Raw genomic sequence first — 25,539 nt, forward strand, 5'->3', positions numbered from 1 at the left:
ACACTGGAAAGCATGCACAGATCAATGTATTTATTGTATATTCTATTAGCAGGTTTTGTGAAAAGACTTGACTATATCTCTATTTTATTTTTGATTTCTAGTCGTTTGATCAAGGGACTCCTTGATGGCGAGACCAGTTTTGTGCAGGAGATGATCTTCTTTGTGGACCACTTTTTGCAGAACCTGGAGACGAGCTTTCAAGTTCCTCTCACCATCCTCAGTCAAAAAGAGTACATATTCCGTAATATCAGGGATATTGCAAATTTCCATGAATGGTGAAGACATCTCGTTTTTAGATAATATAATAAAATTACATTACATTACATTATATTCATTAACATTGTGGGTTAACTTATTTGTCCCACTGTTCCTCCATCACAGTTGTATTCTCCCCAAGCTGGAGATGTGCTTCTCAGATGATGATGTAGCCCAGTGTTTTGTCAGTTATGCACCAGACTTTGAGATGTATCTCCAGTTCATTACAGGCCTTCCCCAAGCTGAGGCCTGCATCTCAGACAAAAACACACAGCATTTTTTCAAGGCAAGGGGAAATTCTGTTTTCATTCTGGCAGAAAGTGCTCATTGTTTTAAATGATGTAAAGTAAATAAACAACCATTCTTCTTCTACTGTGTTCCAGCATTATGCAAACACAGAGTTGGCACATTTGGATACCCAGGTTTTTGATGTTAGCACATATTTGCAGAAACCCATGGAAAGAATTCAGACATACAAGAATGTACTTAAGGTGCGAGAGCCTTATCATTTTCTTTCATACACCTTATATATATATATATATTCTACAACCGTTTTGAAAATAAGTTGGTAATCAGTGGTAAACATTAATACTGTTAAATATTATTACAATTTGTTTTTTAAAATTTTTATATAATTTGTTCCTTTGATGGCAAAGCTGAATTTTCATCATCATTACTCCAGTCTTCAGTGTCACATGATCCTTCATAAATCATTCTAATATGCTGATTTGCCGCAAAGAGAAGTAAATATATTTATATGAAATAGAAATCTTTTGTAACATTATAAATGTTACTGTTAATTTAAAGTGTCCTTTCTGAATAAAAATATCTATTTCTATCCCCAAAAGAAATTCTTACTGACCCCAAATATTTGAATGGTAGTGTGTATAAACACAGCAAAAAGATCAGCCATAATTATCGCTTTCAACACAGCATATAGTTCTCTTCCATTTTTGTATTTTTAGGAGCTTATCAGGAACAAAGCAAAGAGCGAACAGAACTGTTGCCTGTTAGAGGATGCCTTTGCCATGGTTTCCAGCTTGCCTTGGCGTGCCGAGAACTTGCATCATCTGTCCATGATTGAGAATTACCCGGCACCTCTCAAGGGGCTCGGAGAACCCATTAGACAGGTACTGCCTCATCATATTTGGAACCTCTTTGTTTGCAAGATGACAAGATGACAGGTGTGAGTAAGAATTGGAAGGTGTCATTCTGCTAATGATAGTGTTATGTGTGTTTTTTTTTTTTTTTTAGGGCCATTTTACAGTATGGGAGGAGATTCCTGAGGTCAAAGTCTCTCAGAGAGGACATCACCGCCACGTCTTTCTATTTAAAGATTGTATTGTATTCTGCAAGCCAAAGAGAGAACTTGCCACATACACCGAGGCCTACATATTCAAGAATAAAATGAAGGTTTAATCTGCTATACATTTACAAGTACAGCATTTTAGTAGAGAAGACATTTTACAGTCTATTCTACATGCTATCCCAGTGAAAACAGCTAAATTTCAAGTTTACCTTGCAATTGAAGACTCATGTAAAGTACACTGCATATGTAATATCTTGTATAGCATGGCAGCGCTAATCACGGCAGTCCATTTCACATCCATTCCAAATACATTTGCTTTCTTCACAGTTGAGTGATATTGATGTAAAGGATACAGTGGAAGGAGATGACAGGTCATTTGGTCTTTGGCACGAGCACCGGGGAATGCTGAGAAAAATTATCTTGCAAGCTCGATCAATCATCCTCCGCCTCTCTTGGCTCAAAGATCTGAGAGACCTGCAGCAGCGCAGCAAACAGCCCGCTTGGAGTAAGTTTGGACACAGGAGAGCACACATATGAATAAATCGGTTTTGACCTCTTGAAATGATTGCATCCACACCTCTTTTTTTATATTTGCAGGTGCCCCGTGCTTTGAGCAACATCTTACTAACTATCCAGCAAAGCTTGGACAAACTGTAAAACTGGTCTGCAAGGTCACTGGCACACCAAAACCACTAATAAAGTGGTATAAAGGTAAATGATACTATGTATGTGTGAATAAATGGGCAGTTTAAAATTTAATTAAAAATGGATTCTGCTGATGACGTGCTTTCCTCAGATGGTCATCCTGTGAAGGATGACGAACATCACATTACATCAGAAGGACAGTTGGGTGCTTGCTATCTTGTACTGACTGGTGTCACCGTGGTGGACTCAGGTCAATACATGTGTTATGCAACCAATCCTGCTGGGAACGCAAGCACTCTGGCTAATATCATGATTGATGGTATGTGATGTTGAGAAATGGTTGTTATTGCCATGCTTTTCTAGTTTTTGCATGTATTTACATTCATCTTGCATATGCGCTACTGTTAAAAAGTTTGGGATCAGTTTGTTTTTGTTTTTAAAGAAATTAATATTTTTAGTCAGCTGGGATGCAGTATTTGATCAAAAGTGAGAGCAAAGACTTTTTCATTGTGTTTTTTGAACTTTTAAACTGCTATTCATTTGACTGTTTCCACAAAAATATTAAGCAGCAAAAAAGCTTTCAACATTAATAATAATAAGACATGTTTCTTGAGCACCAAATCAGCATATTAGAATGATTTCTGAAGGATCATGTGACTCTGTAAGACTGAAGTAATGAGGCTGAAAATTCAGCTTTGCCATTACAGGAATAGATTATATTTAAAAAATATATATTAACCCTAAATCTGTATTCTGGACAAATGGAAAACAACTGGGCAAAACAGTTTAGATTTATTTTTTTAAAAATACTTCCCTTGATCTGAGCGGTACAAGACTTGGCTACTTTTCCTAAGTTTGCCTCCTGAACACACACTATTTTTTTGACTCAATTCTACAATGTTAAGTGGGTGAAAAAAACTCAATACTTAATCTTGCATTTGGGTCAAAAATGGGCACCCATAGAAATGAATGGGAAAAACTGTAATTTAGAGCATTCTAGAATAAGCCAAAATAAGACACCAGGTGACAGGAAATCACTTCATCTTTAGGTTTTAGCTCTAAGAACTTATTGGAATGATATTTTAATGTAGTTAAAAAAAAAATAAAAAAATAAAACATAAAAATAAGCATAATTTACATAGAAAATAGTGGTACTTTTTGAAGTAAATAAATACAAAAATACCCCTAAAATAAAAAAAAACACCATAAATGGATTGAAAAAACTTTATCGAAGACAGTGATTTAACATTTATAATAAATAAAAATTAGGATCACACCTGAGTGCTCTGTGCCCACATTTGTCCACAATTACAGGATTAAGGGCTATAAAGTGAATACGGTTTGAGGGCTACAATAAAAAAGTTATATGAACATGTAATAATATTTCACAATATTACTGTTTTTATCATATTTTGATCAAATAAATGCAGCCTTGGTGGGCATAAGAGACTTCTATCAAAAATATGAATAAATCTTTCTGACCCCAAAACATTTCAGAAAAGAATTTGTCACCAAAAACTTAATAAAAAGTATGTTGTTTTGTTTCACAAAGTGCCTCCAAGTTTCACAACAAGACTACAGAACTCAGTGCTTGTGAAGGGACAAGATATGCAGTTCAAGTGCTCCACACAATCTGCTCCTTTACCATCCATAAGGTAAAACTGGTTTCATCCACTCAAATGAATGTAATGACGTATATGGTTATAAAAGAGCCTACACAATTCATATGTACAGGTGGTTTAAGGATGGCGTTCAACTTGAAAACACCAGGAAACATCTGATTCAATCTGATGTCCAGACAGGAATTCTCACTCTCACCATAAAGACAGCAGAAGAGGCAGATCTGGGTCAATACCAGTGTGAGGTACCAGAGCCTTTTACTACTTTTCAATTACTTATTCGTCGTGTCATATATGAATCCCAATACTCTTTTTTTTGTATTTATGATACAGCTACTGAATGAAGTGGGCAGTGCCAAGTGTAAAGCTGAACTCTGCCCTCCAGCACCATTAGCTGTGACGGTCAGCACCCAAAAACAATCACAAACCACCCCAGCTCCAGGTAGGACGAAGGAGAAGGTGAACAGCAATTACTATTTAAGGCAGAGAGTGCGTGCATTCACCCACTAAAAACTAGTGGGCACCAGGAGGCTTTGAATGAGCACATACTGTACCACAGTCACTTTCAACTGCTCTCGTTCCCACCCATTCCTCATGTTTCGTCACTGAAACTCCAGATCTTCTAAATGTCCATTTCACTCTAACAACTAGCTCTGTAGAATGGAATCGTATGTAAAATCATATGTTTAATGATGCTGTGCCGTTTCCCATATTCAATATCTTCTTGGTCTAGAACAAACATTTCATGGGTTCACTCAAACTATCAAAAACATCATCGGCCATTGTCATAGAGGCATATCCATTGTATTGTGTCATTGGAAACATCTACTTACATTATAATATAACATTTTTAGTGTACATATACACTACTATTTAAAAGTTTGAGGTTGGTAAGAATTTTTTTAATGTTTTTGAATTATCTTTGTTATCTCAACAAGGTTATATTTATTTGGTCAAAAATAAAGCAAAAACGGTATTATTTTTAAATAGTATTACAATTACTCCAGGCTTCAGTGTCACGTGATTCTGCAAAAATCATACCAAAATGCTAATTTGGTGCTCAAGAAATTTTATTATTATTATTTTTGTCTAATAATCTTAATATTTCTTATAATTAATGTTTAAAATGGTTTTGCTGCTTAATACTTTTGTGGAAAGAGTGCTTCTTTTTTCAGGATTCATTGATGAGTACAAAGTACAAAGAACAATTTATTACAAATATTAAATTAAGTCAACAGTCAAGACATTTACATTTGTCCATGCTGAACAAAAGGATTAATTTCTTTTTATATACAGTATATAAATAAAACCATAAAAACAAGTGTTACTAACCCCAAACTTTGAACAGTATGGTTTGTTTAATTTTAGTTGTCTTTAATTCATTTGAGTTTAAAAGAAACTGCATGCTACTTCATATATCATACATTTGAATGAATTCTTCACTATATCATACCTATGTGGTCATATGTTTTCATTTATGCCACATAGGCTACGTACTTTAAGTGGTTCATAAGCAGGTTTTGAACACTGGTCCGTCTCATGCATTTCCATATCCTGCTTAACACCACACTTTCCATCCCATTTCCTCTTTAGTTACAGAGCAGGAGACTAAAGATCTGATCAAAATCATCATGTAAGTGTCTTCACAAAGATGCCCCAACATGTTGCATGTATGGTCCTCTCCCTTTCTCCTTTCTCTCTGTCTCTGTTCTTCTCCTTGTCCATTCCTCAAATCTCTTTATATACATGTTCTCACGGTTTCCTCGTCATTGCATGCTCCGCTAACATGCCATGTCCATCTTCAAAGCTGGTTATGTGCTATGCCTCAAGCCTTGCTTCAGATACGGCCAAGTGGCCCTTTTGCACTTCCTGTGAGGCAATGTGACTGTCTATACATGTGATCTGTAACTTAAAACACTGGTTGGGAAAGGCTGTTTTTATACCTGCCATATTCACGGTAAGTGATTTTGTTATTTCACTATTGGGTTTAGAGAAGAAATGCAAACAAATATCCCTTTACATTCCTTGTTTGAACCTGACTGTTCCACCACAGATTTTAGTGATTAATTATAGAATTATTTTAGGTTGCATTAATAAGTTGCATTATTAATAAAAGAACCGTTGTATTATTGATAAAACTGCAGTTTTGTTTTATTATTTATTTACTTGTATTACTCATTTCTTATTCTTATCAGTTAAACATTGCAGTTTTTTTTTAGGATTCTTTAATCAATAGAGCAGCGTTTATTTGAAATACTGTGGAAATACATTTAACATTGTAACATTAAGACAACATATGTCTTAAATGTAACCTTTGATCAATGCTTCCTTGCTGAATAATAGTATTAATTTCTTTAAAAAAAAAAAAAACACATTGACTCCAAACCTTTGAATGTTAGTGGATGTAAAATCAAATCAAAAAGTTTGACTTACTCAATTGTTTTCAAATAGAGTCCCAATCAGAAGGTTGGTCCAGTTCCTTTGTGAAGAACCTGTTTCATATACTCTTTCAGCCTGGATACCCTGAACTGTGAGTTTGCATACAGCCTGTGTTGTCTGTGGGCTGTAAACATTGCTTAAAGAACCATAGTGTACAGCATGTATGCAGTATCCTTAAACTATACATAAAGGCAGTGAAATTCAGGTGAATTTATAATTTTGTTTTATTGTCTTGTGGTTTAAAATGTGTGCTTTTGAAGACCTGCTGCTGGCGATGAAGATAAACACGCTCTTGAAGAACAGGATGATGTGGAGAGGCAGGTCCAGGGAGCACAGTTAGAGGGACCCATGGACCTTGAGGAACACTTTTACTCAAAAACAGAGGAGCTGCTGACAGGTAAATACTGTATGCGGTTTTTTAAACAATTTGTGTGAAAAATTATCACCAGAGAAATTTGTCAATCCATCATTTATTTTCATAGAGCCTCCAGCTGTGCAAGTGGCCATTGAAAACCTGACAGTCCGGCCTGGTCAGGCTGTGACGTTCTCTGCGATTATTACTGGCCAACCCACCCCAGACATTCAATGGTTTAAGGTATTATAAGAACTAAATAGTAACAATGCATACTGATATACTTATATTGGGATGGAAACACAATAAACCTTAACTTGTATTTACTGCAGTAGAATCCACATATTTGGTTTTCTGCAGGATGACAAGGAAATCTCATCCAATGAGTACACAGAAATAGTCCAAAGTAGTGCACGTTGCTCTCTCACTTTGCTGGATGCTCAAACAGAGGATTGTGGCACCTATACGTGCATAGCTAGCAACAGTGTAGGACAAGCATCTTGCCAAGCTAAACTCTGTGTCGATACAGGTGAGTTGTAGAGATTTAAATCTTATTTATATGTTTCCGTACTGAAATGAAATTTAAATTTCTTTTTCAGGTCTAGATGAAATCGAGGAGGAGAAAGAAGTGGAATTTGGAAAAAGACGGAAACTACATTCTGTATATGAAGTTTATGAAGAAATAGGAAGGTAATATCCTCAATCAAGGTGTTAAAAGCTCACTGATTTATAATGAATACCAACTCAATCTTGAATTGAGGTTCATGTAATCTAACATTACTTTTTTTTGTCAAATCTTATGGTTAATGTATATTTTGATTTGTTTTATGACATTCACTACAGAACTTATTAACATTTATCTGTTTTTTTTTTTTTGTGGATAACTAGGGGCACATTTGGAGTGGTTAAAAAAGTAACACATAGGGCGACTGGCGAATATTTTGCTGCCAAGTTCCTTCCACTCAGAAGCAGCACACGAACCAGAGCGTTCCAGGAGAGAGACCTGCTGTCCCGTCTAGCTCACCGCAGACTCGCATGCCTCCTGGACTTTTTCTCCACAAGACGCACCCTGGTGTTGGTTTTAGAATTGTAGGATTCAAGTTTTCGTACTTTTGTTAAATTAGTCAATAATTATCATTTTGCTTTTTATAAATCATTAATCGAATATGTTGAATATTTAGCATTCTTTTTTCCCTCCCACAGATGTTCTACACAGGGGCTACTAGATCATTTGTTTTTAAAGGGATTGGTTACAGAGAGGGAGGTAATATTGATAATTCATTGAATTTCAGTCACACTTTCACACAGAAATAAAGCAAAAGTTCTAATGATCATTAATTGTTTTTAGGTTCAGTTATATATTCAGCAGGTTCTGGAGGGCATTGGATACATACACAGTATGAACATTCTACACCTTGATATCAAAGTAAGTTATTAAGTGGCATTCATTTAAAATTGTATATATTACATTCAATTTCACTGATGGTTTGCCAAAAGCTTTTACAGTCACCGACAGTCCTTTTCTAAAATTGGACTAATTGGTGTCTATGGTAAAGAGTCAACATCTTCTGACCTGGTCGTCCTTCTTAAATTCTGTGTAACTTTTAAAAAAATCTTTTCTCTTCAGACAGACAATATCCTAATGGTGTCCCCTGATAGAGAAGACATCAAAATCTGTGACTTTGGATTCTGCCAGGAAATTGACAACTCCAGACATCAGTACAGTGTGTTTGGGACACCAGAATTTGTTGCTCCAGAAATTGTCCACCAAGAACCTGTGACAATAGCCACTGATATCTGGTATACAATTTTGGGGCTTGTTGCAAATTGTAATTAACCAAATTTGTCATGTTCAGAAATTCAGTTCTGTCTTTTACTTATTGGTGAATGATATTTGATTTGTTTCAGGTCTCTTGGTGTTGTTACTTACTTATGGTAAGTGCATTGAAGGCATGAAGCCAGCATATATTTTCCATTTAGGTTTGCTGCAATTTTATGTGGCTATAAAAGAAAAGAAAAAAAAAATATATGTATGTATTGGTAGAAAATAATGTTGTTGTTTTTTTTTTTTTTTTTGGGAAGCTTAACATGCCACTGTCCTTTCTTCGGGGAGAACGACCGTGCCACACTGATGAAGGTTGCTGAGGGTTTGCTGTACTGGGACACTCCTGAGATCACAAGCAGAAGTGTGGAGGCACAGGACTTCCTACATAGGGTTCTACAGCCCGACCCAGAGTAAGATCTGTTTACATTGGTGTATTTGTTTTTGTGAGCAGCAGTTGATAAAGTTATTTTGTTCCACCTTCACAGAGTGAGACCATCTGCATCTGAATGTTTGAGTCACGAGTGGTTTCAGGTAGGTGGTTTCATATATATATCTATACCATCAGATACCATCAGTTTATAAACCAAATTATTTTAATTACCAAATTATAAATGTAATTATTTTTAGGGCTATTATGAAGATGAAGAACCAGAGGACATAAATACTAAAAATCTAAAATCTTTTATTTCAAGAAGAAAATGGCAGGTATGATTTTAAATCTGATTGTCCAGGAAAATGTTCTTCTTTCATGTCTTCCTACTCTTACCCATGCTTGTTTCCATTTCTTTCAGAGTTCTTTAACATGCCTCGGCTCGGTTCTGACTCTGAGACCGATCCCAGAGTTATTGGAGGCTCCTCTGCGTGATGTTTCGATTACAGCTGCAAAGGAGTCCCTGGAGCCCAGCAGCACCTCGCTAAGTAGTGGATCCTCTTCAGATTATGATGAGGCTGATGCCTGGGACTTCTTCCAGCAGGCGAGCCAAGAGGATGAAGATGATTTGGAAGAAGAGGATGAATATGACCCCTACGCTCATGTGTCAAAGACACCCACAATTTTAAAACAGGATGAGGAAGATGTGCTTATTGGTAAGGACCGAGTTCACAGTAGCCCGCTGGTGATTCCCATGAACTTACCATCACCAGAGCCGATAAGCTTGGAGAAAAGGGACAGTAGCCCCTCTCTTCACCTCTCTGAGGGAGATGAACAATTGGCTGGTGAGCTTCCCATACCACGTCATAGCCTCATCAAGAGCACTTTTTACTGCAGCTCCGAGCAGCTCTCACCCATATCTGCTCGTCACATGACACTGCGGGATAAAATCCAAGCTAAAAAGCAAGAGCGTGGCCGGAAACCCCTCCGCGCCAGTCTCTCTGGTAGGTTGAACGAGCCCCTAATAGAGTATGTAGAAGATTCCCCAGACTTAGAAGCTAATCGTAACCAAAGAAGAGGATCAATGCATTCGTCTATCCTCAAGTCCAGCTCGTTTGATAGTGGAGTGAGTGCTGCCCATCCAAACATACACACCCAGAGAAGAAGCAGATCATTAGATGTGTGCATGCAACGCTCTCCAGCTTCAATCATGCAGGGAGAAAACAAGCCTGATGTCGAAGTTAGCCAGAAGCCGGACGCCACTGACGAAGAGGAGGCCAAAACTGAAGAAGTCCAAGTGAGAAGGACACTCCTCCGTCGCTCTGCGTTTTTGTCGAAAAAGGGCCCCGTTGTTATGAGGAAGGTGAGAGCGCAGGTCCATGAGCTCGAAGAAGGACATCAGCCAGTCTTGAAAAGTTCAAGTGAGGATGACGTACAAGTGCAGATCGTGGAAACAGAAGCAGCACATTTAGGTGATGAGGAGAGCGTGGATGGCTCACAGTTATCATCGCTAGCATGCTCGCTTGACCACGGTTCAGAGGCATCTAGCAGGGTAGGCTCATATGAAGAACTCTCTCACAAACAGCAACACGGAGAGATCTTGATCGCTGGATCCTCTGGAAAAACATCTCCGTGCTCTCTTCTACAGGACTCTGAGGATGATGACATGGAGAGCGTTCTGAGATCTCTTCGGCAAGACATCCCGCAAGCCCCGCCAAGACGGCGCACCAACAGTTCAAGCTCTGGATTAAATGAGATGCGACATAAGAGCGGCATTCCTCTGAGAAGAAGCTCCTCTGCAGTTCCTGTCCAGGCTGTGGTTGCAGGCGAAGAAAGCAAAGAGGTGCTCCAAAGATATGCCTCAGCCCCAGCTCTACAAGACAAGCCCCCGAGTGGGAAATCTCCCAAGCCTGGATTCATGAAGATCTTCCGCAAGCACTCGTGGGCTAGCCATTCTTCTCCTCAGCTAGAAGGCTTGGAAAAGAAACAGGCAGAAGGAGCATCCACACGGCCCAAGACCCCTCTTCTAACCCTGAGGAAGAAGATGAGATCTTCAGCATCTAGCATTACGAAACTGTTCACCCGACAGTGCAGCATGGATGATGTAGAGAAGAAGAAAGGCGGTAGGCTACTTTTAATGCTTTAACACTTATAATATCGAATAGCAGATACTTCACCGTACAGTTGTCAAAAAATCAACTCTTTCTAGCAGGACCAATTGTGAAGAACCCTTCGCCTGTCATGCCAGAGAATTTGACTCACCCTGGCCCAGTTCCTGCTGCCACTTCATCGGAGAGTTCTCAAAAGAAGTCCAAATTGTTCTCGCTGAAAATACCGATATTTAAGAAAACCAAAGGTATGTTTGTTGGGCTAATCTGCATTTAATAATTTATTGTGTATCATTAATTTCAACAAACACAATGTAAAAAAAAAGACTTTTACATATAATTATGACACAGTACATACACTACTATTTTAAAGTTTAAGGTTTGGGGTAAAGTTTTTGAAAGAAACAGTATTGGAGAGCATAAGCAACTTATATAATTTATTCCTGTGATGGCAAAGCTGAATTACTCCACTCTTCAGTGTCACATGATCCTTTATTTATTTTTTAGTTTTTTTTTAAAGACTGACTTCAAAAGTTTGAATGTTAGTGTATTTTATAAAGCTGTTTAAAGTTTTCAATTGTTTTTTAATATTCTACCAGAAGTTCCAGTCAAACCATCCAGGCCAGATGTCATTCAGCTAGCAGTGGGTGGAGCTCTTGTGTTCTGGAAACCTGCGCCGTCCAAAGACCTTGTCAAGTATTGTATTCAGTATAGTGTAAATGGTAAGAATACATCTTAAAGACTCCGTAAAAGAGATTAAAATCAAACTCATCCTGTATTATGAGCATTTTTATTGTATTCCAGCATGTTTTTTTTTTAAATCCTCCTAAATAATTTATTCTCCTTTATATTAGGTGGGGAGTGGAGAACATTGTCAGAGAATGTCACAGACAGCTGTTTCACTGCTAATACCCTTCCCAGAGGACCGGGATATATATTCAGAGTGTCATTTAACACCAAGACAGGGTTGGCACCATTCAGTGACCCTTCACCACCTGCTTTTATGGCCACTCCTTATGAAGGTACAACATTCCGAAAATAATTCTTTGTTGTATCCAAAGTAATGATTTATTACCACACCCTAAATGAGATCTCTGTAAATGTCCTGTTTCTGGGTCACTCACACACTTTGAATTGAACCGTCAACCTTAGTGTTTGTAAATTAACATCTTTAAATATAATGCAATCTCTCTATTATATGAAATGGAATGTGCATTATAACAGATTAATATTAGACTGTTTACTTAAGAAATTAAAATCAAGGTGTCATAATACTTTTATTTTGTTTTTGCAGAGTCTCACAATCCTCTCATTCAGATGGAATCTATTGGGTCAAAGGTCACTGTACCTGGGGGTCTTGGCACTGAGAAGTCTTATAAATTCCTGTCTGAAATCAACAGGTACTGTACTTGACTGCATATTCCCCCCCCCCCCCCCTAACTAGTAGGATGTACATTCATTATAAAAAATAACCATATAATAAGAAATAAGTTTTTTTTTGTTATTTTAGCTAATTTTCATGCTTTATTTCAAGACATCTTGAAGCCCCCTTGGAAGTTTTTAAAGGCCTCCTGGTTGAGAACCACTAGATCACATTGACCCACCAAACACTTCCAAATTTGTTGTTGGGTTTAATTAGATCAGTGTGTTTTAACCCTGTTGGTTTTTGATCGGACAGTATTTTTAAACTGCAAAACTATTATTAACTTTGATTGCCTTTATTTACAATCCTGACATGACTTTGATGCCAAAGACAGTGACAAAAAGTAATAAATAAACACAATCAATATTGTTTCATTTGACAGAGGCCGTTTCAGTGTGGTAACACAGTGTGAGGATAGTCGCAGCTCTCAGATGTTGGCAGCTAAGATAACCCACTACAGACCAGAACAGAGGCAACTGGTTTTGAGGGAATATCAACTGCTTCGCCGGCTGAGTCACCCTCGGATCGTCCAGCTGCAGTCGGCCATCCTCACCCCCACCTGCCTCGTGCTTATAGAGGAGCTGTGCTCAGGGCGAGAGCTTCTTTATAACCTTGCAGAAAGGTGAGGAATAATACTCTTTTAAGTGTTCTTGTCAAATATATCACCACATTTAAAGATACTAGTGAAAATCAGTATATAAATAAATGACCTTACCACTATACATATAAATGACCTTACATTTTACTCTTGATGGTATACAGGAATCTATATTCAGAAACGCATGTGACAGACCTACTAGAGCAGATTCTGAGCGCTGTGGATTACCTGCACAGCCGACGCATTGTACACCTGGACCTAAAGTCAGACAACATGCTTGTGACAGGCCGAAATGTAGTGAAGATTGTTGATTTGGGCTCCGCTCAGCCCTTCACTCCAGGACAGGCGCTGAACATCGAACACATCAAAGAAACGACAGATAATAAAGGTAAGTCTGTTTCACATCACTTCAAAACTTTGCTTTGATTCAATCATTATACACTACCATTTAAAGGTTCAGGGTCGGGAAGATTTTTAAATGTTTTTGAAAGTAGTTTCTTCTCTCACCAAGGCTGCATTCATATGATCACTTATACAGTAAAAACTGTAATATTATTAGTCAAATATTATTACAGTTCCAAATAACTATTTTCTATTCTAATATATTTTAAAATGTAATTTATTCCTGTGATGGCAAAGCTGAATTTCCAGCATCATTACTTCAGTGTTCAGTGTAACATGACCCTTCAGGAATCATTCTAAAATGCTAATTTTCCGCACAAGAAACATTTCTTATTATGATCATCATTGTTGAAAACAGTTGTACTTGCTTAATATTTTTGTGATAAATACATTTCAGGATTCTCTGATGAATAGAACATTCAAAAGAACAGCATTTCTTTGAAATAGATATTTTAGCATGATAAAAGTCTTTACTCTTACTTTTGATCAATTTAATGCATCCTTGCTGAATAAAAGTACTAATTTTATTTTCTTTCTCTTTGAAAAAATCTTACTACCCTCAAACTTTAAAGTGGTAATGTATCTGTGTTATACATTTGCTCAGCTTCTTGGCATCTTTATAGAAAAAAAAGTATCTAAAAGTAGTCAAGTATCTTATCAAAAACCAATTTAGTTTATGAAAAAAATATTTTCTGTTCTGTTTGTTAGTTTATATTGTCCTTCCTAAAGCTCCTGAAATCTTAGATGGACAAGGAGTTGGACCCGAAACAGATATCTGGGCTGTTGGTGTTTTGGCTTTTATAATGTAAGTACTTTCATTCAGTAAAACTGTAACCGTATAAGGAAGAGTGTGACATGGCCATTAGGGCATCCTTATTGTTCAGCCATTGTCAACTGATTTCCTCAATGTTTTTTAACTTTCCCCTTGTAGGTTGAGTGCAGACAGTCCCTTTCATGCTGATATAAATTGGGAGAGGGATCGAAACATCAAAAAAGGAAAGATCCAGTTCAGTCGTTGTTACCCAGGTCTCTCAGAGGGAGCCATCAACTTCATGAAGAACACCATGAGCAACAAAGCCTGGTAAAATTCATAGACTGCTTATTTTTTATATCCAAAGTATTATTATATTTATGACTTCCCATAGACATACAGTAAGAAAAACAGTTGTTAAATATATCCTGTTTCTAAACTTCAAGCAAATTAATGTCAGATTAAATATGGAAATTACACTATAGTCTGTTTCACACTGAATCAGTTAGTATGTGGACGTACTGTAGGCAGTTTTTCATGTGGCTCCATGTTTCATCAGGGCAAGACCAACAGCTGCAGAGTCCCTCCAAAACCCCTGGATTCAAGGAGACCGTCCTCCCTCCAAACACAGCGACTCTGTGGTCTGTTTTTCTACAGACAAGCTGCAGGCCTATCTCAGGGAAAGAGAGCTCAAGCGAGACCACGTCCGCACAAAAATTAAACTGCCCTTCTTGTAATTCAAGGGAAAGAACATATTTGGAGGCATGAAAGTGATGTGTGAAACTGTGAAATGCTTTTAGTTTTTTTTTTTCAATTCTATTTCAATTTTATTTCTTTAGAGACAATTTTTCAACTGGTGTAATCCGCATGACAGTTCTTCAATTATTGCTTTGTAATCAATCAAACAGTGACACATTACTTAAACACTATTTTACAATAGTGGAAATATACGCATATTATCTATATATCTATATATCTATCTATATAGCTGTCTAGTCAATGAATGAAAGATGTAGATCTGGTTATCACTGTTATTACAGTATATTGTTTTCTTTGTTTTTTGATGTTAATAAAATGATATGCCACCACGCCATCAGGGATAACATTCTTGTATGATGTATGTGGTTAAATGCTGTATTTTATCAATCACTTAAGAGATTTTTCTCATTTTTATGCAAATCTTACTCTTTGTTTGTGGATTTTATTGGTAAATTAAAACAAGTTTATTTTGTAAGAGTGGTAAAAATAATTTGGGGTTGCTGTTGTTGCCTCTTTGCAGTGTCTAGAATGGTTTCACATAATTCTATTATATTCTCAAAAATGCCATGCTCCTAAAATAAATGTTTTATAAAACGTGTTATTTTGTAGTTTGGATTTTATGAACAGTCTTGTAGATGCACCACATCGCTTAGTCCGATAGGAGGCGATCATTTACACCACTGTGTCGTGAAGCACAGAGCAGTCCACACCGTCGAAGAGGAGATCTGCATCCGCCAGTAGATGCAGCATTTCAGCTAACACTGTCACGCAAATAAAGACCGCACACACATTGTAGAAACCCAGGCTGCCTTTTATTTTTCTCAGGTAAGATTAAACGTTACTTCTATTACCCTCATTGTTCGTAAATGCTGTTCTGAGAGTACTATTTGAGCTCAATGGGGTTCCCGCCTCTCTAAGCTCATTGATTCCGAGATTCGAGTTAGCGATCAGGCTCAGTTTATAAGCTATAATTTATTTCTCTATCTGACGTTACTAGCTCACACAGACCCAGCAAACAAGTTCTAACATTTAACCCTGATGTGTTGTCTGTGTTTTATGTTGTTATCATGATCGTTGTCAGATGTACTGCTGCCAGTGGTTCTTTTTCAGTTCTCATAACAAAGAGATGTGTCTTATTTGTCTGCTTTCAAAAGCAAACCAACCATTTCAGAGTATACGTATTTTATATGTGCTTCTCTTTGCTAATCATTCTGTCTAAACTATTAGTCCTTCACCATGGCTACCGGTGCTGACGTGAGGGATATTCTGGAGCTGACAGGAGGAGACAATGATCCAGGACCCATCAGCAAGAAGGACTTCATCAACTCAGACAAGGTAACCTGGCACAGAGAAACAACAACACCAGCGAACTTTTGAATTCATATAGATGGATGTGTCTGTGACATGTGTCTTGGCTATGTATTGAGACAATTCTCATTCTTTTTATCTCTGTAGAAAAAAGCCAAGAAAGTAACAGAGACATTAACCTTCAAGAGACCAGAAGGAATGCATAGAGAAGTTTATGCCTTGCTGTATTCAGACAAAAAGTAAGATTGCTGCTGTCTTGGCTCAACCTTTTCACCTCACTGTTGTATTGCCCATTATTTGAGAGTTTATTTGCATTGCCCTCTAAAAAATTGATTTCCATGAGAAGAAGCAGATTCTGTTGCTGTACATCATTTATAGTTTGATCTTGTTGACTAACATGTTATATTATATCAATTGTACAACAGGGTTTTTATGAGTTTATAGCTGTCATAATCTTCAAAATGCAAATTAAAAATCAAATACATTTATTTTCGAGAAGTAGGCTAAATATACTTCACTTAACTCTACAATTCAAAAGTTCTAATGTTTTTATTTTATTTTAAGTCTATTATGGTCACCAAGGCTGCATCTATTTGATCGAAAATGCATAAAAATGGTACTGCTATTGTAACGTAATATAATTTAAAATAACTGTTTTTATTTTAATATATTTACATTTTATTGTATTCCTTTGACAAAGCTCAATTGTCAGCAATGCATCATTACTCCAGTCTTCAGTGTCACATGACCCTTCAGAAATCATTCTAATACGCTGATTTTCTGAAGAATTTGCTCAAGAATAATTTCTTATTAATGTTGAAAACTGGTTTGGTTATGCTGCTTAATATTTTGTGCAAATTGTGACACATTTTTCAGGGTTGTTTGATGAATAGAATGTTCAAAAGAACAGCATGGGCTCTATGCACGGCGGTATTTCCGGTGAAGAATTAGGGATGCTCGATAACTTCCGCAGATCGTTGAGTCCAATGCAATACCGAGAATTTATATTGAATTTTATACTCCATGGTTATACTAAAGAAACGTTAGTCACAAAAACAGATAAAACAGACACCCCTCGTTGTGTTTATGCTTCTTTTTAAAATTATATTAAATAAATATAACTATATATAAAATTACATCTAAACGTATGTACGTTTCATTTCAAAGACTGGAGGACAGTAAATTTTGAAGACTCTGCCATAATCCCGTTTTCCTCGGTTTTCCTCCGCTTTAATCTCCACAACCGGAAATGGACGAGCATCCTTGCGTCAAATGCGGAATTTATGCGTGCATATAGCCCATTGAGTTAGAAATCTGGTTACACTTTTTGTTTAGGTGTCTAACTGATATGTACTTGCATCAAAAATACCTACAATGTACTTATTGTGTTCATGTTGTATTACGAAACACTTTATGAGGTGGGATACGGTTAAGGACCAAAATCTTGTTAATTTTGATCATGCATCCTTACTGAAAAAAATAAAGTTAAAGATTCCAAGCTTTTTAACAGTAGTGTATGTGTATATATATAATCTTGAGTTTCAAATAAAAATATGTTACTAAAAAAAAATTAAATGTATTTAGTTTTGTCTACTGGTCCGACTAGGTTGTCATAAAAATCCTTATTGTTGAGCCCTGTATTAAAAATCCTTATAGCTGAGCCCTGTATGCTGCACATGGATGCTGATATTAATAAATTGAAACATGACAACATATCATTAACGTTTTCTTTTTTTTCAGTCGGGATGCCCCTCCCCTGTTACCGAGTGATACTACGCAAGGCTACCGGACCGTGAAAGCGAAACTGGGCTGTAAGAAAGTGCGGCCCTGGAAGTGGATGCCCTTTTCTAATCCAGCCAGAAAAGATGGAGCCATCTTCCATCACTGGAGACGAGCAGCAGAAGAGGGAAAGGACTACCCGTTTGCTCGCTTCAACAAGGTTAGAAAAACAGAAGATTGTTAAAATGATATTAGTAGAGGAAAGAGAGAAGAGATTGTGTTATATTCTTGTTTTGAAATTCCTCTCCTTGCATGTTATTGAAAATATTATCCTGTTCATAGACTGTGCAGGTGCCCGTGTACTCTGAGCAGGAGTATCAGATGTATCTTCATGACGACGGATGGACGAAAGCTGAAACGGATCACCTGTTTGACTTGTGTAAACGTTTCGACCTGAGGTTTATTGTCATCCATGATCGCTATGATCACCAACAGTACAGAGTAAATTCCTCCTCATGATTCTCATAAAAAAGTAATTTTACCACATTACGTTTTGCTTTCTTCTAATCCCATTTCTTCCCTGATTTCAATGTAATTGTAGAAGCGCTCTGCGGAGGATCTTAAAGAGCGTTATTACAGCATTTGTGGCAAACTAACAAAAGTTCGGGCTGGAACAGGAACTGAGCCCAAGATCTACATCTTTGATGCTGGTCATGAGAGACGCAGGAAAGAGCAGCTCGAGAGACTTTTCAACCGCACTCCAGAACAGGTGAGACTGCTCATCTTTTTTACAATCTGCATATTACAGTTATTACAACAGTGACGTATTAGGGTTAGTTTTAAAGAGGACCTATGAAGATTTTTTGCATTCTTCTTTAGTAAGTAATGTCACTGATATAGACTTTTACTATGCTTAAACAGCAAGCACCGTTTCTGAACTGCCTGAAACGCCTTGATTGTATTTTTAAGTTTTCTTCCAAGAATGTGCACGCCACAATATTCCTCATTTATGTAATTTTCACTCAAGGCATGGCATATGCAAAATAGAGGAGTGGATCCTGGTTGAGTTGCGTTAGTACTGTGTTGAAACTGAGTTATGGAAAGGGTGTGACATTTCCAAAACACGCTCAAAGCAGTTGACCAATCACAACACAGTGGTCCAACCAACCTATCAAAGCATATTGCTCTTTTGGAAGGAGGAGCTTCATAGAGACAGATCGATATTGACAGACCGGGAGGTGCTGCCTGCAACAATGTAAAATTGAACATTCAAACATGAAACCTAGTAGACTCCTAAAACAAAATCAAAAAGATACCGTGAAAGGGTATAAATGGTCTCTTTAACTCTTTCCCCACCAGCATAACAAAACAAAGTTGCCAGCCAGTGCCTGGATTTTTTTACAATCATTTAAAAAAAATGTATGGCCCCCAGAATATTTTTTGTATGAATATCTGAACATGCAATATATCTAAATAATAAATAGACCCAGACCACTTGCCCACTTGAATGTGGGCAAGATTCATAAAAAAAGCAACGTTTTGAACAAGAAGCTGAGAAAATCGAGATGGAATAGATCGCTTGTTTTGATTGTGGATTAGATTAAGCTTTATCTCATTTAGAATATGTACTTCATGAATATGTACTTTTGTCCTTCGTTTAGGTGGCAGAAGAGGAATACCTGATCCAGGAGTTGAGGAAGATTGAGACACGCAAGAAGGAGCGTGAGAAGAAGGCCCAGGACCTCCAGAAGCTCATTACAGCCGCTGACACGAACACAGAGATGCGCAGAGCTGAACGCAAAGCCACCAAGAAGAAGCTTCCTCAGAAACGAGAGATGGAAAAGCCTGTAATTTTCTCTTTATATACCATTCACACTGTCTGAATTCAAAGTTAACCTATCAGCGATAATAATAATTGTTTGATAGTGATGGCGATGTTAGTGATGGCGCAGTGGATAAGACGCATGTCTTTGGTGTGAGAGACCCAGGTTCGAATCCACTGCGAGACACCAATGTGTCCCTGAGCAAGACACTTAACCCCTAGTTGCTCCAGAGGCGTGCGACCTCTGACATATATAGCAATTGTAAGTCGCTTTGTATAAAAGCGTCAGATAAATTAATAAATGTAAAAGAAAGTGCAAAATTAGGATGATCGCTGTGATTTTTTTTTTTTTGTGCGTGAGTGTGCATTTGTTTTAATTATATATTTTTTGAATCTGAAAATTAAAAAAAAAAATGCTATCACGTTCTCCTCTAATGCCCTCTCATTTGTCCAATGGCAGGCTGTTCCGGAAACTGCAGGCATCAAATTCCCAGACTTCAAATCTGCTGGTGTTTCACTACGGAGCCAGAGAGTAAGTTCAACTTGCACGCTTCGACAAAACTGACCCCTGATCCGTTTCTTAATATACGATCTATGCAGAATATTATGATACATCCCTCCTCTCCACAGGAGCCTGTGGCGTTTAACTTCTCTCTCATTAGCCAGGAGTTGATTGATTCACACAGTCATAGGTAGACTAATCTACCCACTAGAAGGCATTCCTCTTAAAGAGTAATGAAGGGAGGTTGCTCTATATAAAACGCATTAAGGATGGTACTGGGGTAGTATATGACTCAGATGTGGCTGGTCATCTGTTAGTCAGACTCGGGTGCATAAACATGTTTTGATCTGCCCTCTCTGAAGTGCATTTCAGGGGTATTATGAATGAAAGATGACCCCATTTTTATTCCATTGCTCCCACACCATGTAGCCATCTGAGATTAAAGGTGTTAATGTTCCATCTAGACTGAATTCCAAATACCTCATGGATTCAGACATGAGTACACAAGCACAACTTAAGTTTACTTGAGGTTTATTTGTAGTTGTAGTATATTTTGTTAACTAATGGATTTGTGTGTCTAGATGAAGCTGCCCAGCTCAGTTGGACAGAAGAAAATAAAAGCAATTGAACAGATCCTGACAGAGCAAGGAGTGGGTAAGTAACGTTTTAAGTTGGATTACTTCTGAGCTCCTACATACCATATCATTTCTATAGTTGAAAAATCGGTTCTGATTCATAAGCTATTAATTCAGTTTTGATTTTAATTCTATTCTAATTCATTTGTGCAAATATCAGTTGTAATGTAAATTTTACTTGCATATTAATTAAAATTCTTGCAATTGTATTTCTTGGAAAAAAAATGATTATAACTATGTATAAAGGTATTTTAAATAATAAACTACCATTAAATAGGATAGAAATTTAATTTGAGACTGAGATTTTGAGATTAATTTGGGATTTATTAATTCATGAATAATGTGCATTGTATGAACTATGAACAGATTATTTGTTACAGATTACACTGGTTGTGCTGTATGTTTTTGATTCACCAAAAAGAACTGCTTTGAAAGAGTAATTGGATTCTGACAACATTCCTTGTGGTATATCTTATTCTGGGTTCGTACAGTCATGAAAAAACCTGGAAAGTCGTGGAACTCTAAAAAAAAAAAAAGCAAATTAAACCTAGAAAGTTTTGGAAAATTAGTTTCTCAAATATCTGTATAATTGAATTGATAATGCTGGTTAAATGACAATATTTGGCATTCGGGCATTCAATCATGTGATGCTATGTTCTCTGCGTGGAGTAATGGCTGGGACAGTCACAGCTTGTACTTATTATTAAAACAAATAGCAAGCAAACAAATTAAAATAGTCAATAATAGTCATTCATTTTAGTTAAAGGGAACTACAACTTTTAAGCCCCAGGAGGGTAGTAAAGACATCATTAAAGTAATACATGTGACTCCAGTGGCCTCAACCTAATAAAGCAATGCAAGTACTTAGTTTGCGCAAAAAACAAACAAACATAATTTACCACTTTATTTAGAAAATATTTATCCCGAACATGTTTTTATTTTGGGTGAACTAACCCTTTAAGATGTGCTAAAATAAATTTGAACATGGATTTTTATTTTATTTATAAAAAAAAATCAGTCCATTATTTCACAGTACCATACCTCATTTATCTCATTACAATCAATTTGAACTAAGGTGAAATATGACTTATTTTGCCATAGTGCTGAAAACACTAGCATTGAGTGAACGATTGATCTTGAGATTTAAAAAATCTATTTTGGGATTGTTAAAATGAATCTTAATTACAGTTCAGTTTAGAAAGTCTTGTAACATACCTCTTCTCGTTCCACGGCAGACCTCAACCCTATGCCCACAGAGGAGATCGTGCACATGTTTAATGAACTCCGCAGCGACCTGGTCCTGGTTTACGAGTTGAAGCAGGCCTACAGTAACTGTGAGTACGAACAGCAGATGCTGCGGCACCGCTATGATGCACTTCTAAAAGCAGGGGGCGCCGTCACACCACAGAGCGAGAGCGGTGGAGTCGCTGACAGTCAATCCTGGCTTGGTGCTGATGACATCAAAACTGAAGCCAAAGAGCAGATTATTGATGTGGTTGGAGCTCCACTCACTCCAAATTCGGTGAGTTTTAAAAAAAAATGTCTATCTGTAAATTGCCATGAGTTAATTAATGGTGGGGGGTGGTGATGGCGCAGTGGATAAGACACATGCCCTTGGTCTAAGAGACCCGGGTTCAAATCCACTGTGAGACACCAATGTGTCCCTGAGCAAGACACTTTGTTGCTCCAGAGGCGTGCGACCTCTGACATATATAGCTATTGTAAGTCGCTTTGGATAAAAGCGTCAGCTAAATCAATAAATGTAAATATAATGGATGGCTTGGTAATTTATGATTGGCCTAGTAAAAGACCACGAAAAAACTAGGCCATGACAAGACAACACAGAAAAACTATCATGAACAAAGAATATTTCATGAATTCTTATTATAATCCTGATAACTGGAAATTTCCAATATTATAATGCTATATAATCAGATCATTAGTTAATATGCATTCAGATATTTAGAAATATCATGACATTTCTTCATGTATTTATAGCTTTGATTGTACTGCTGAGCTATTGATTTAAAAAAAAAAAAATTGACAAGAATTTTTCAATGAATCTTTCACAAAATTCCACTTTTGGCAGCATAATTATTTGAATATGGTTTTCTTCATGCTCCTCTTTGTACAGCGCAAACGCAGAGAATCTGCTTCGAGTTCCTCATCTATCAAGAAGGTGAAGAAACCGTGACATAAATGACTCTGTAAACTCGATTGGACATTTTTGGAAGAGGAGAGAGAGGTGTCTGGAGCTCTCTTAAGTGATTGCCTGTTTTGGTTGGGGTCAGAGGCTGAGTTTGTGGTTGTAGGTCATCCGTTATCTGCTCTTTTGATGACCACTCTCTGGCTCTCTTTGTTAATGTATTCAGCACAATGACTACCCTCCTTGTCCGCCACCCCTTCAATCCCACCTGCTTCCCTCCTCTCTTCATTCTCCAGACCAAACCTGTACCATGACACAGACCACCCTTGACAACCTATTCCATTATACCACCTCCTCTGTCCAAGCAGGCAGCCCAAACCCAGATGAACTGTAAATTGGCAGAGAGAGCTAATCGGCACATGACAAGACGGAAGCAAGTAGAGGGAGAAAAAAAGAATGTCTGCTTGTCTGTCTCTGAAATGAACGTATGCTGGACAGATGGTATGAGCCTGGATCCTGTTGTGGAATTCATTGGACATTATTGCGTTTGTTTTTGGCGGCTTCTTGAAATGGCAGGCTCTGGAAAAATGGTTCAATTTTTGGAGGTGTCGCTGTCTAACTGCTATCTTTACGTCTGACATTCTGATGTGCTGTTTTTCACCTGCAATCCTGTGTTTTCTCGGAAGAGTTGTAGACAGTCTCAACCATCTCAAATAGATGCTCTTGTGCATTGAGCTCATTACCTATAAAATGTCATTGTTTAATAAATGTTTTTTACCCAAGTGTTTTCCAAGTGTAATGAAAGGAAATCATTGGTAATGATTTGGTAATGTTGGTATTTCACCACTGATTATCATAGGAGTTAGAAACTCTTGTGACCATGATTCAATGTTGTCTAATCAAATTTAGGTTAGGGACTGGTTTCGAATTTTAAAAACACGCAAACTCAAATTTTTTTAGCGTCATTTGATTTGACTAAGATAATGAAGCTGACAGCATTAACTAACTAAACACATCCGTGCGCTGAGCTGTTCCGTGAGATTCTGCTATTTTGCTCCGCATTTGTGAAGCACTCGGTGCGTTTTAAATTAGCTGTCAAACGCGCGCATCAATAACGTGAACACAGCGCGTGCTCTGCCGCTCGTCATCGCCACTTCATGAATTCACCTCGATAAAGACATCTCCAGTAAATTCATTACAGTATTGAACATGACAGGAAATATTTATAATTTACATGTCAACTCTGCATAACCCGTGATAAATTTATGCCAGGCAGTAAAGAGCTGTAGTGAGCCTCTCAACTGAGGGAGTAACATCGGACTGAAAGGTTTCCATTTTATTGATATTAAGGCTATTGTTATTTATTTTAGAAGGCATTTTAATTTTAGAAGTTAACTTGTTTATCTCTATTTTATTCGAATATATTCTTGTTTGTAACTGAGTTAATGGATTGTTAACGTTTCTGTTGTTCATCAGGAAAAAAAAAGCTCTGAAAGTGATTCCAAACATATTGTTCCTCTGTGGCGTTATCGTTATAGACCATTTTGCTAGATGTAAACAACACTGGTCCGGAAACACTTCCTGTTTCAGTTTGTAATGTTTTCTTTATTTCACAGGTAAAGAAAACATCTTAAAGATGTTTAACTTTTTGATTCAGTTTTACATGTTCAGTTGGTTGTATTTTATCCCAGCTTTTGTTTAGTGTTAAAAAACTGAAACAGGAAGTGCTTCTGGACCAGTGTTGTTTACATCTTGCAAAAGTAGAAAGCCTTTTACTCCATAAAAGCAATGTGATTTTTATACATCAGTTCAATACTCAAGAAGAGTAAAAAGTGTAACAAAATTAAGTCAGTTATATATATATATACACTCACCGGCCACTTTATTAGGTACCCCATGCTAGTAACGGGTTGGACCCCCTTTTGCCTTCAGAACTGCCTCAATTCTTCGTGGCATAGATTCAACAAGGTGCTGGAAGCATTCCTCAGGGAGTTTGGTCCATATTGACATGATGGCATCACACAGTTGCCGCAGATTTGTCGGCTGCACATCCATGATGCGAATCTCCCGTTCCACCACATCCCAAAGATGCTCTATTGGATTGAGATCTGGTGACTGTGGAGGCCATTTGAGTACAGCGAACTCATTGTCATGTTCAAGAAACCAGTCTGAGATGATTCCAGCTTTATGACATGGCGCATTATCCTGCTGAAAGTAGCCATCAGAAGTTGGGTACATTGTGGTCATAAAGGGATGGACATGGTCAGCAACAATACTCAGGTAGGCTGTGGCGTTGCAACGATGCTCAATTGTATCAAGGGGCCCAAAGAGTGCCAAGAAAATATTCCCCACACCATGACACCACCACCACCAGCCTGAACCATTGATACAAGGCAGGATGGATCCATGCTTTCATGTTGTAGACGCCAAATTCTGACCCTACCATCCGAATGTGGCAGCAGAAATCGAGACTCATCAGACCAGGCAACGTTTTTCCAATCTTCTATTGTCCAATTTCGATGAGCTTGTGCAAATTGTAGCCTCAGTTTCCT

The 25,539-nt window shown here is 37.5% G+C and overlaps 2 protein-coding genes across 2 annotated transcripts in view; both read left to right on the forward strand.

The window, feature by feature from the left end:
* obscna (obscurin, cytoskeletal calmodulin and titin-interacting RhoGEF a) overlaps positions 1 to 15,419 on the forward strand; it is a 45,825-nt gene extending 30,406 nt beyond the window's left edge. Inside the window, exons 48-81 of the mRNA XM_089119740.1 lie at positions 102 to 275; positions 382 to 541; positions 639 to 746; positions 1,221 to 1,385; positions 1,510 to 1,668; positions 1,892 to 2,069; positions 2,162 to 2,275; positions 2,361 to 2,528; positions 3,762 to 3,864; positions 3,944 to 4,073; positions 4,162 to 4,270; positions 6,280 to 6,358; positions 6,528 to 6,664; positions 6,750 to 6,862; positions 6,980 to 7,148; positions 7,219 to 7,309; positions 7,508 to 7,708; positions 7,823 to 7,883; positions 7,968 to 8,045; positions 8,247 to 8,419; positions 8,528 to 8,554; positions 8,702 to 8,854; positions 8,930 to 8,975; positions 9,072 to 9,149; positions 9,236 to 10,937; positions 11,027 to 11,170; positions 11,522 to 11,644; positions 11,777 to 11,944; positions 12,217 to 12,322; positions 12,728 to 12,967; positions 13,108 to 13,331; positions 14,054 to 14,150; positions 14,277 to 14,426; positions 14,656 to 15,419. Coding sequence (XP_088975866.1) covers positions 102 to 275; positions 382 to 541; positions 639 to 746; positions 1,221 to 1,385; positions 1,510 to 1,668; positions 1,892 to 2,069; positions 2,162 to 2,275; positions 2,361 to 2,528; positions 3,762 to 3,864; positions 3,944 to 4,073; positions 4,162 to 4,270; positions 6,280 to 6,358; positions 6,528 to 6,664; positions 6,750 to 6,862; positions 6,980 to 7,148; positions 7,219 to 7,309; positions 7,508 to 7,708; positions 7,823 to 7,883; positions 7,968 to 8,045; positions 8,247 to 8,419; positions 8,528 to 8,554; positions 8,702 to 8,854; positions 8,930 to 8,975; positions 9,072 to 9,149; positions 9,236 to 10,937; positions 11,027 to 11,170; positions 11,522 to 11,644; positions 11,777 to 11,944; positions 12,217 to 12,322; positions 12,728 to 12,967; positions 13,108 to 13,331; positions 14,054 to 14,150; positions 14,277 to 14,426; positions 14,656 to 14,833 — 6,106 coding nt within the window. The 3' untranslated portion in view covers positions 14,834 to 15,419. The remainder of the gene's footprint in view (positions 1 to 101; positions 276 to 381; positions 542 to 638; positions 747 to 1,220; positions 1,386 to 1,509; positions 1,669 to 1,891; positions 2,070 to 2,161; positions 2,276 to 2,360; positions 2,529 to 3,761; positions 3,865 to 3,943; positions 4,074 to 4,161; positions 4,271 to 6,279; positions 6,359 to 6,527; positions 6,665 to 6,749; positions 6,863 to 6,979; positions 7,149 to 7,218; positions 7,310 to 7,507; positions 7,709 to 7,822; positions 7,884 to 7,967; positions 8,046 to 8,246; positions 8,420 to 8,527; positions 8,555 to 8,701; positions 8,855 to 8,929; positions 8,976 to 9,071; positions 9,150 to 9,235; positions 10,938 to 11,026; positions 11,171 to 11,521; positions 11,645 to 11,776; positions 11,945 to 12,216; positions 12,323 to 12,727; positions 12,968 to 13,107; positions 13,332 to 14,053; positions 14,151 to 14,276; positions 14,427 to 14,655) is intronic.
* Positions 15,420 to 15,519: 100 nt separating this feature from the next.
* Positions 15,520 to 23,769, forward strand: dmap1 (DNA methyltransferase 1 associated protein 1). The gene is made up of 11 exons (XM_039676629.2): positions 15,520 to 15,680; positions 16,083 to 16,190; positions 16,311 to 16,402; positions 17,904 to 18,102; positions 18,225 to 18,383; positions 18,484 to 18,651; positions 19,544 to 19,729; positions 20,165 to 20,236; positions 20,788 to 20,860; positions 22,077 to 22,363; positions 22,976 to 23,769. The coding sequence occupies exons 2-11, from the start codon at positions 16,092 to 16,094 to the stop codon at positions 23,033 to 23,035; spliced, it is 1,395 nt and encodes a 464-aa protein (XP_039532563.1). The 5' UTR covers positions 15,520 to 15,680; positions 16,083 to 16,091; the 3' UTR covers positions 23,036 to 23,769.
* Positions 23,770 to 25,539: the final 1,770 nt, after the last annotated feature.

Source organism: Pimephales promelas, chromosome 14 (assembly GCF_988280905.1).
Source record: "Pimephales promelas chromosome 14, fPimPro1.hap1.1, whole genome shotgun sequence".
Classification (NCBI taxonomy): domain Eukaryota; kingdom Metazoa; phylum Chordata; class Actinopteri; order Cypriniformes; family Leuciscidae; genus Pimephales; species Pimephales promelas.

What these genes read in the sequence shown, in the direction of transcription:
- dmap1 (XM_039676629.2), top strand. Translation starts at nt 16,092, where the DNA reads ATGGCTACCGGTGCTGACGTGAGGGATATTCTGGAGCTGACAGGAGGA. An exon ending in TTGCTGTATTCAGACAAAAA is followed by an intron (nt 16,403 to 17,903) that starts GTAAGATTGCTG and finishes CTTTTTTTTCAG; the next exon opens with TCGGGATGCCCCTCCCCTGT. An exon ending in TCAACCGCACTCCAGAACAG is followed by an intron (nt 18,652 to 19,543) that starts GTGAGACTGCTC and finishes TCCTTCGTTTAG; the next exon opens with GTGGCAGAAGAGGAATACCT.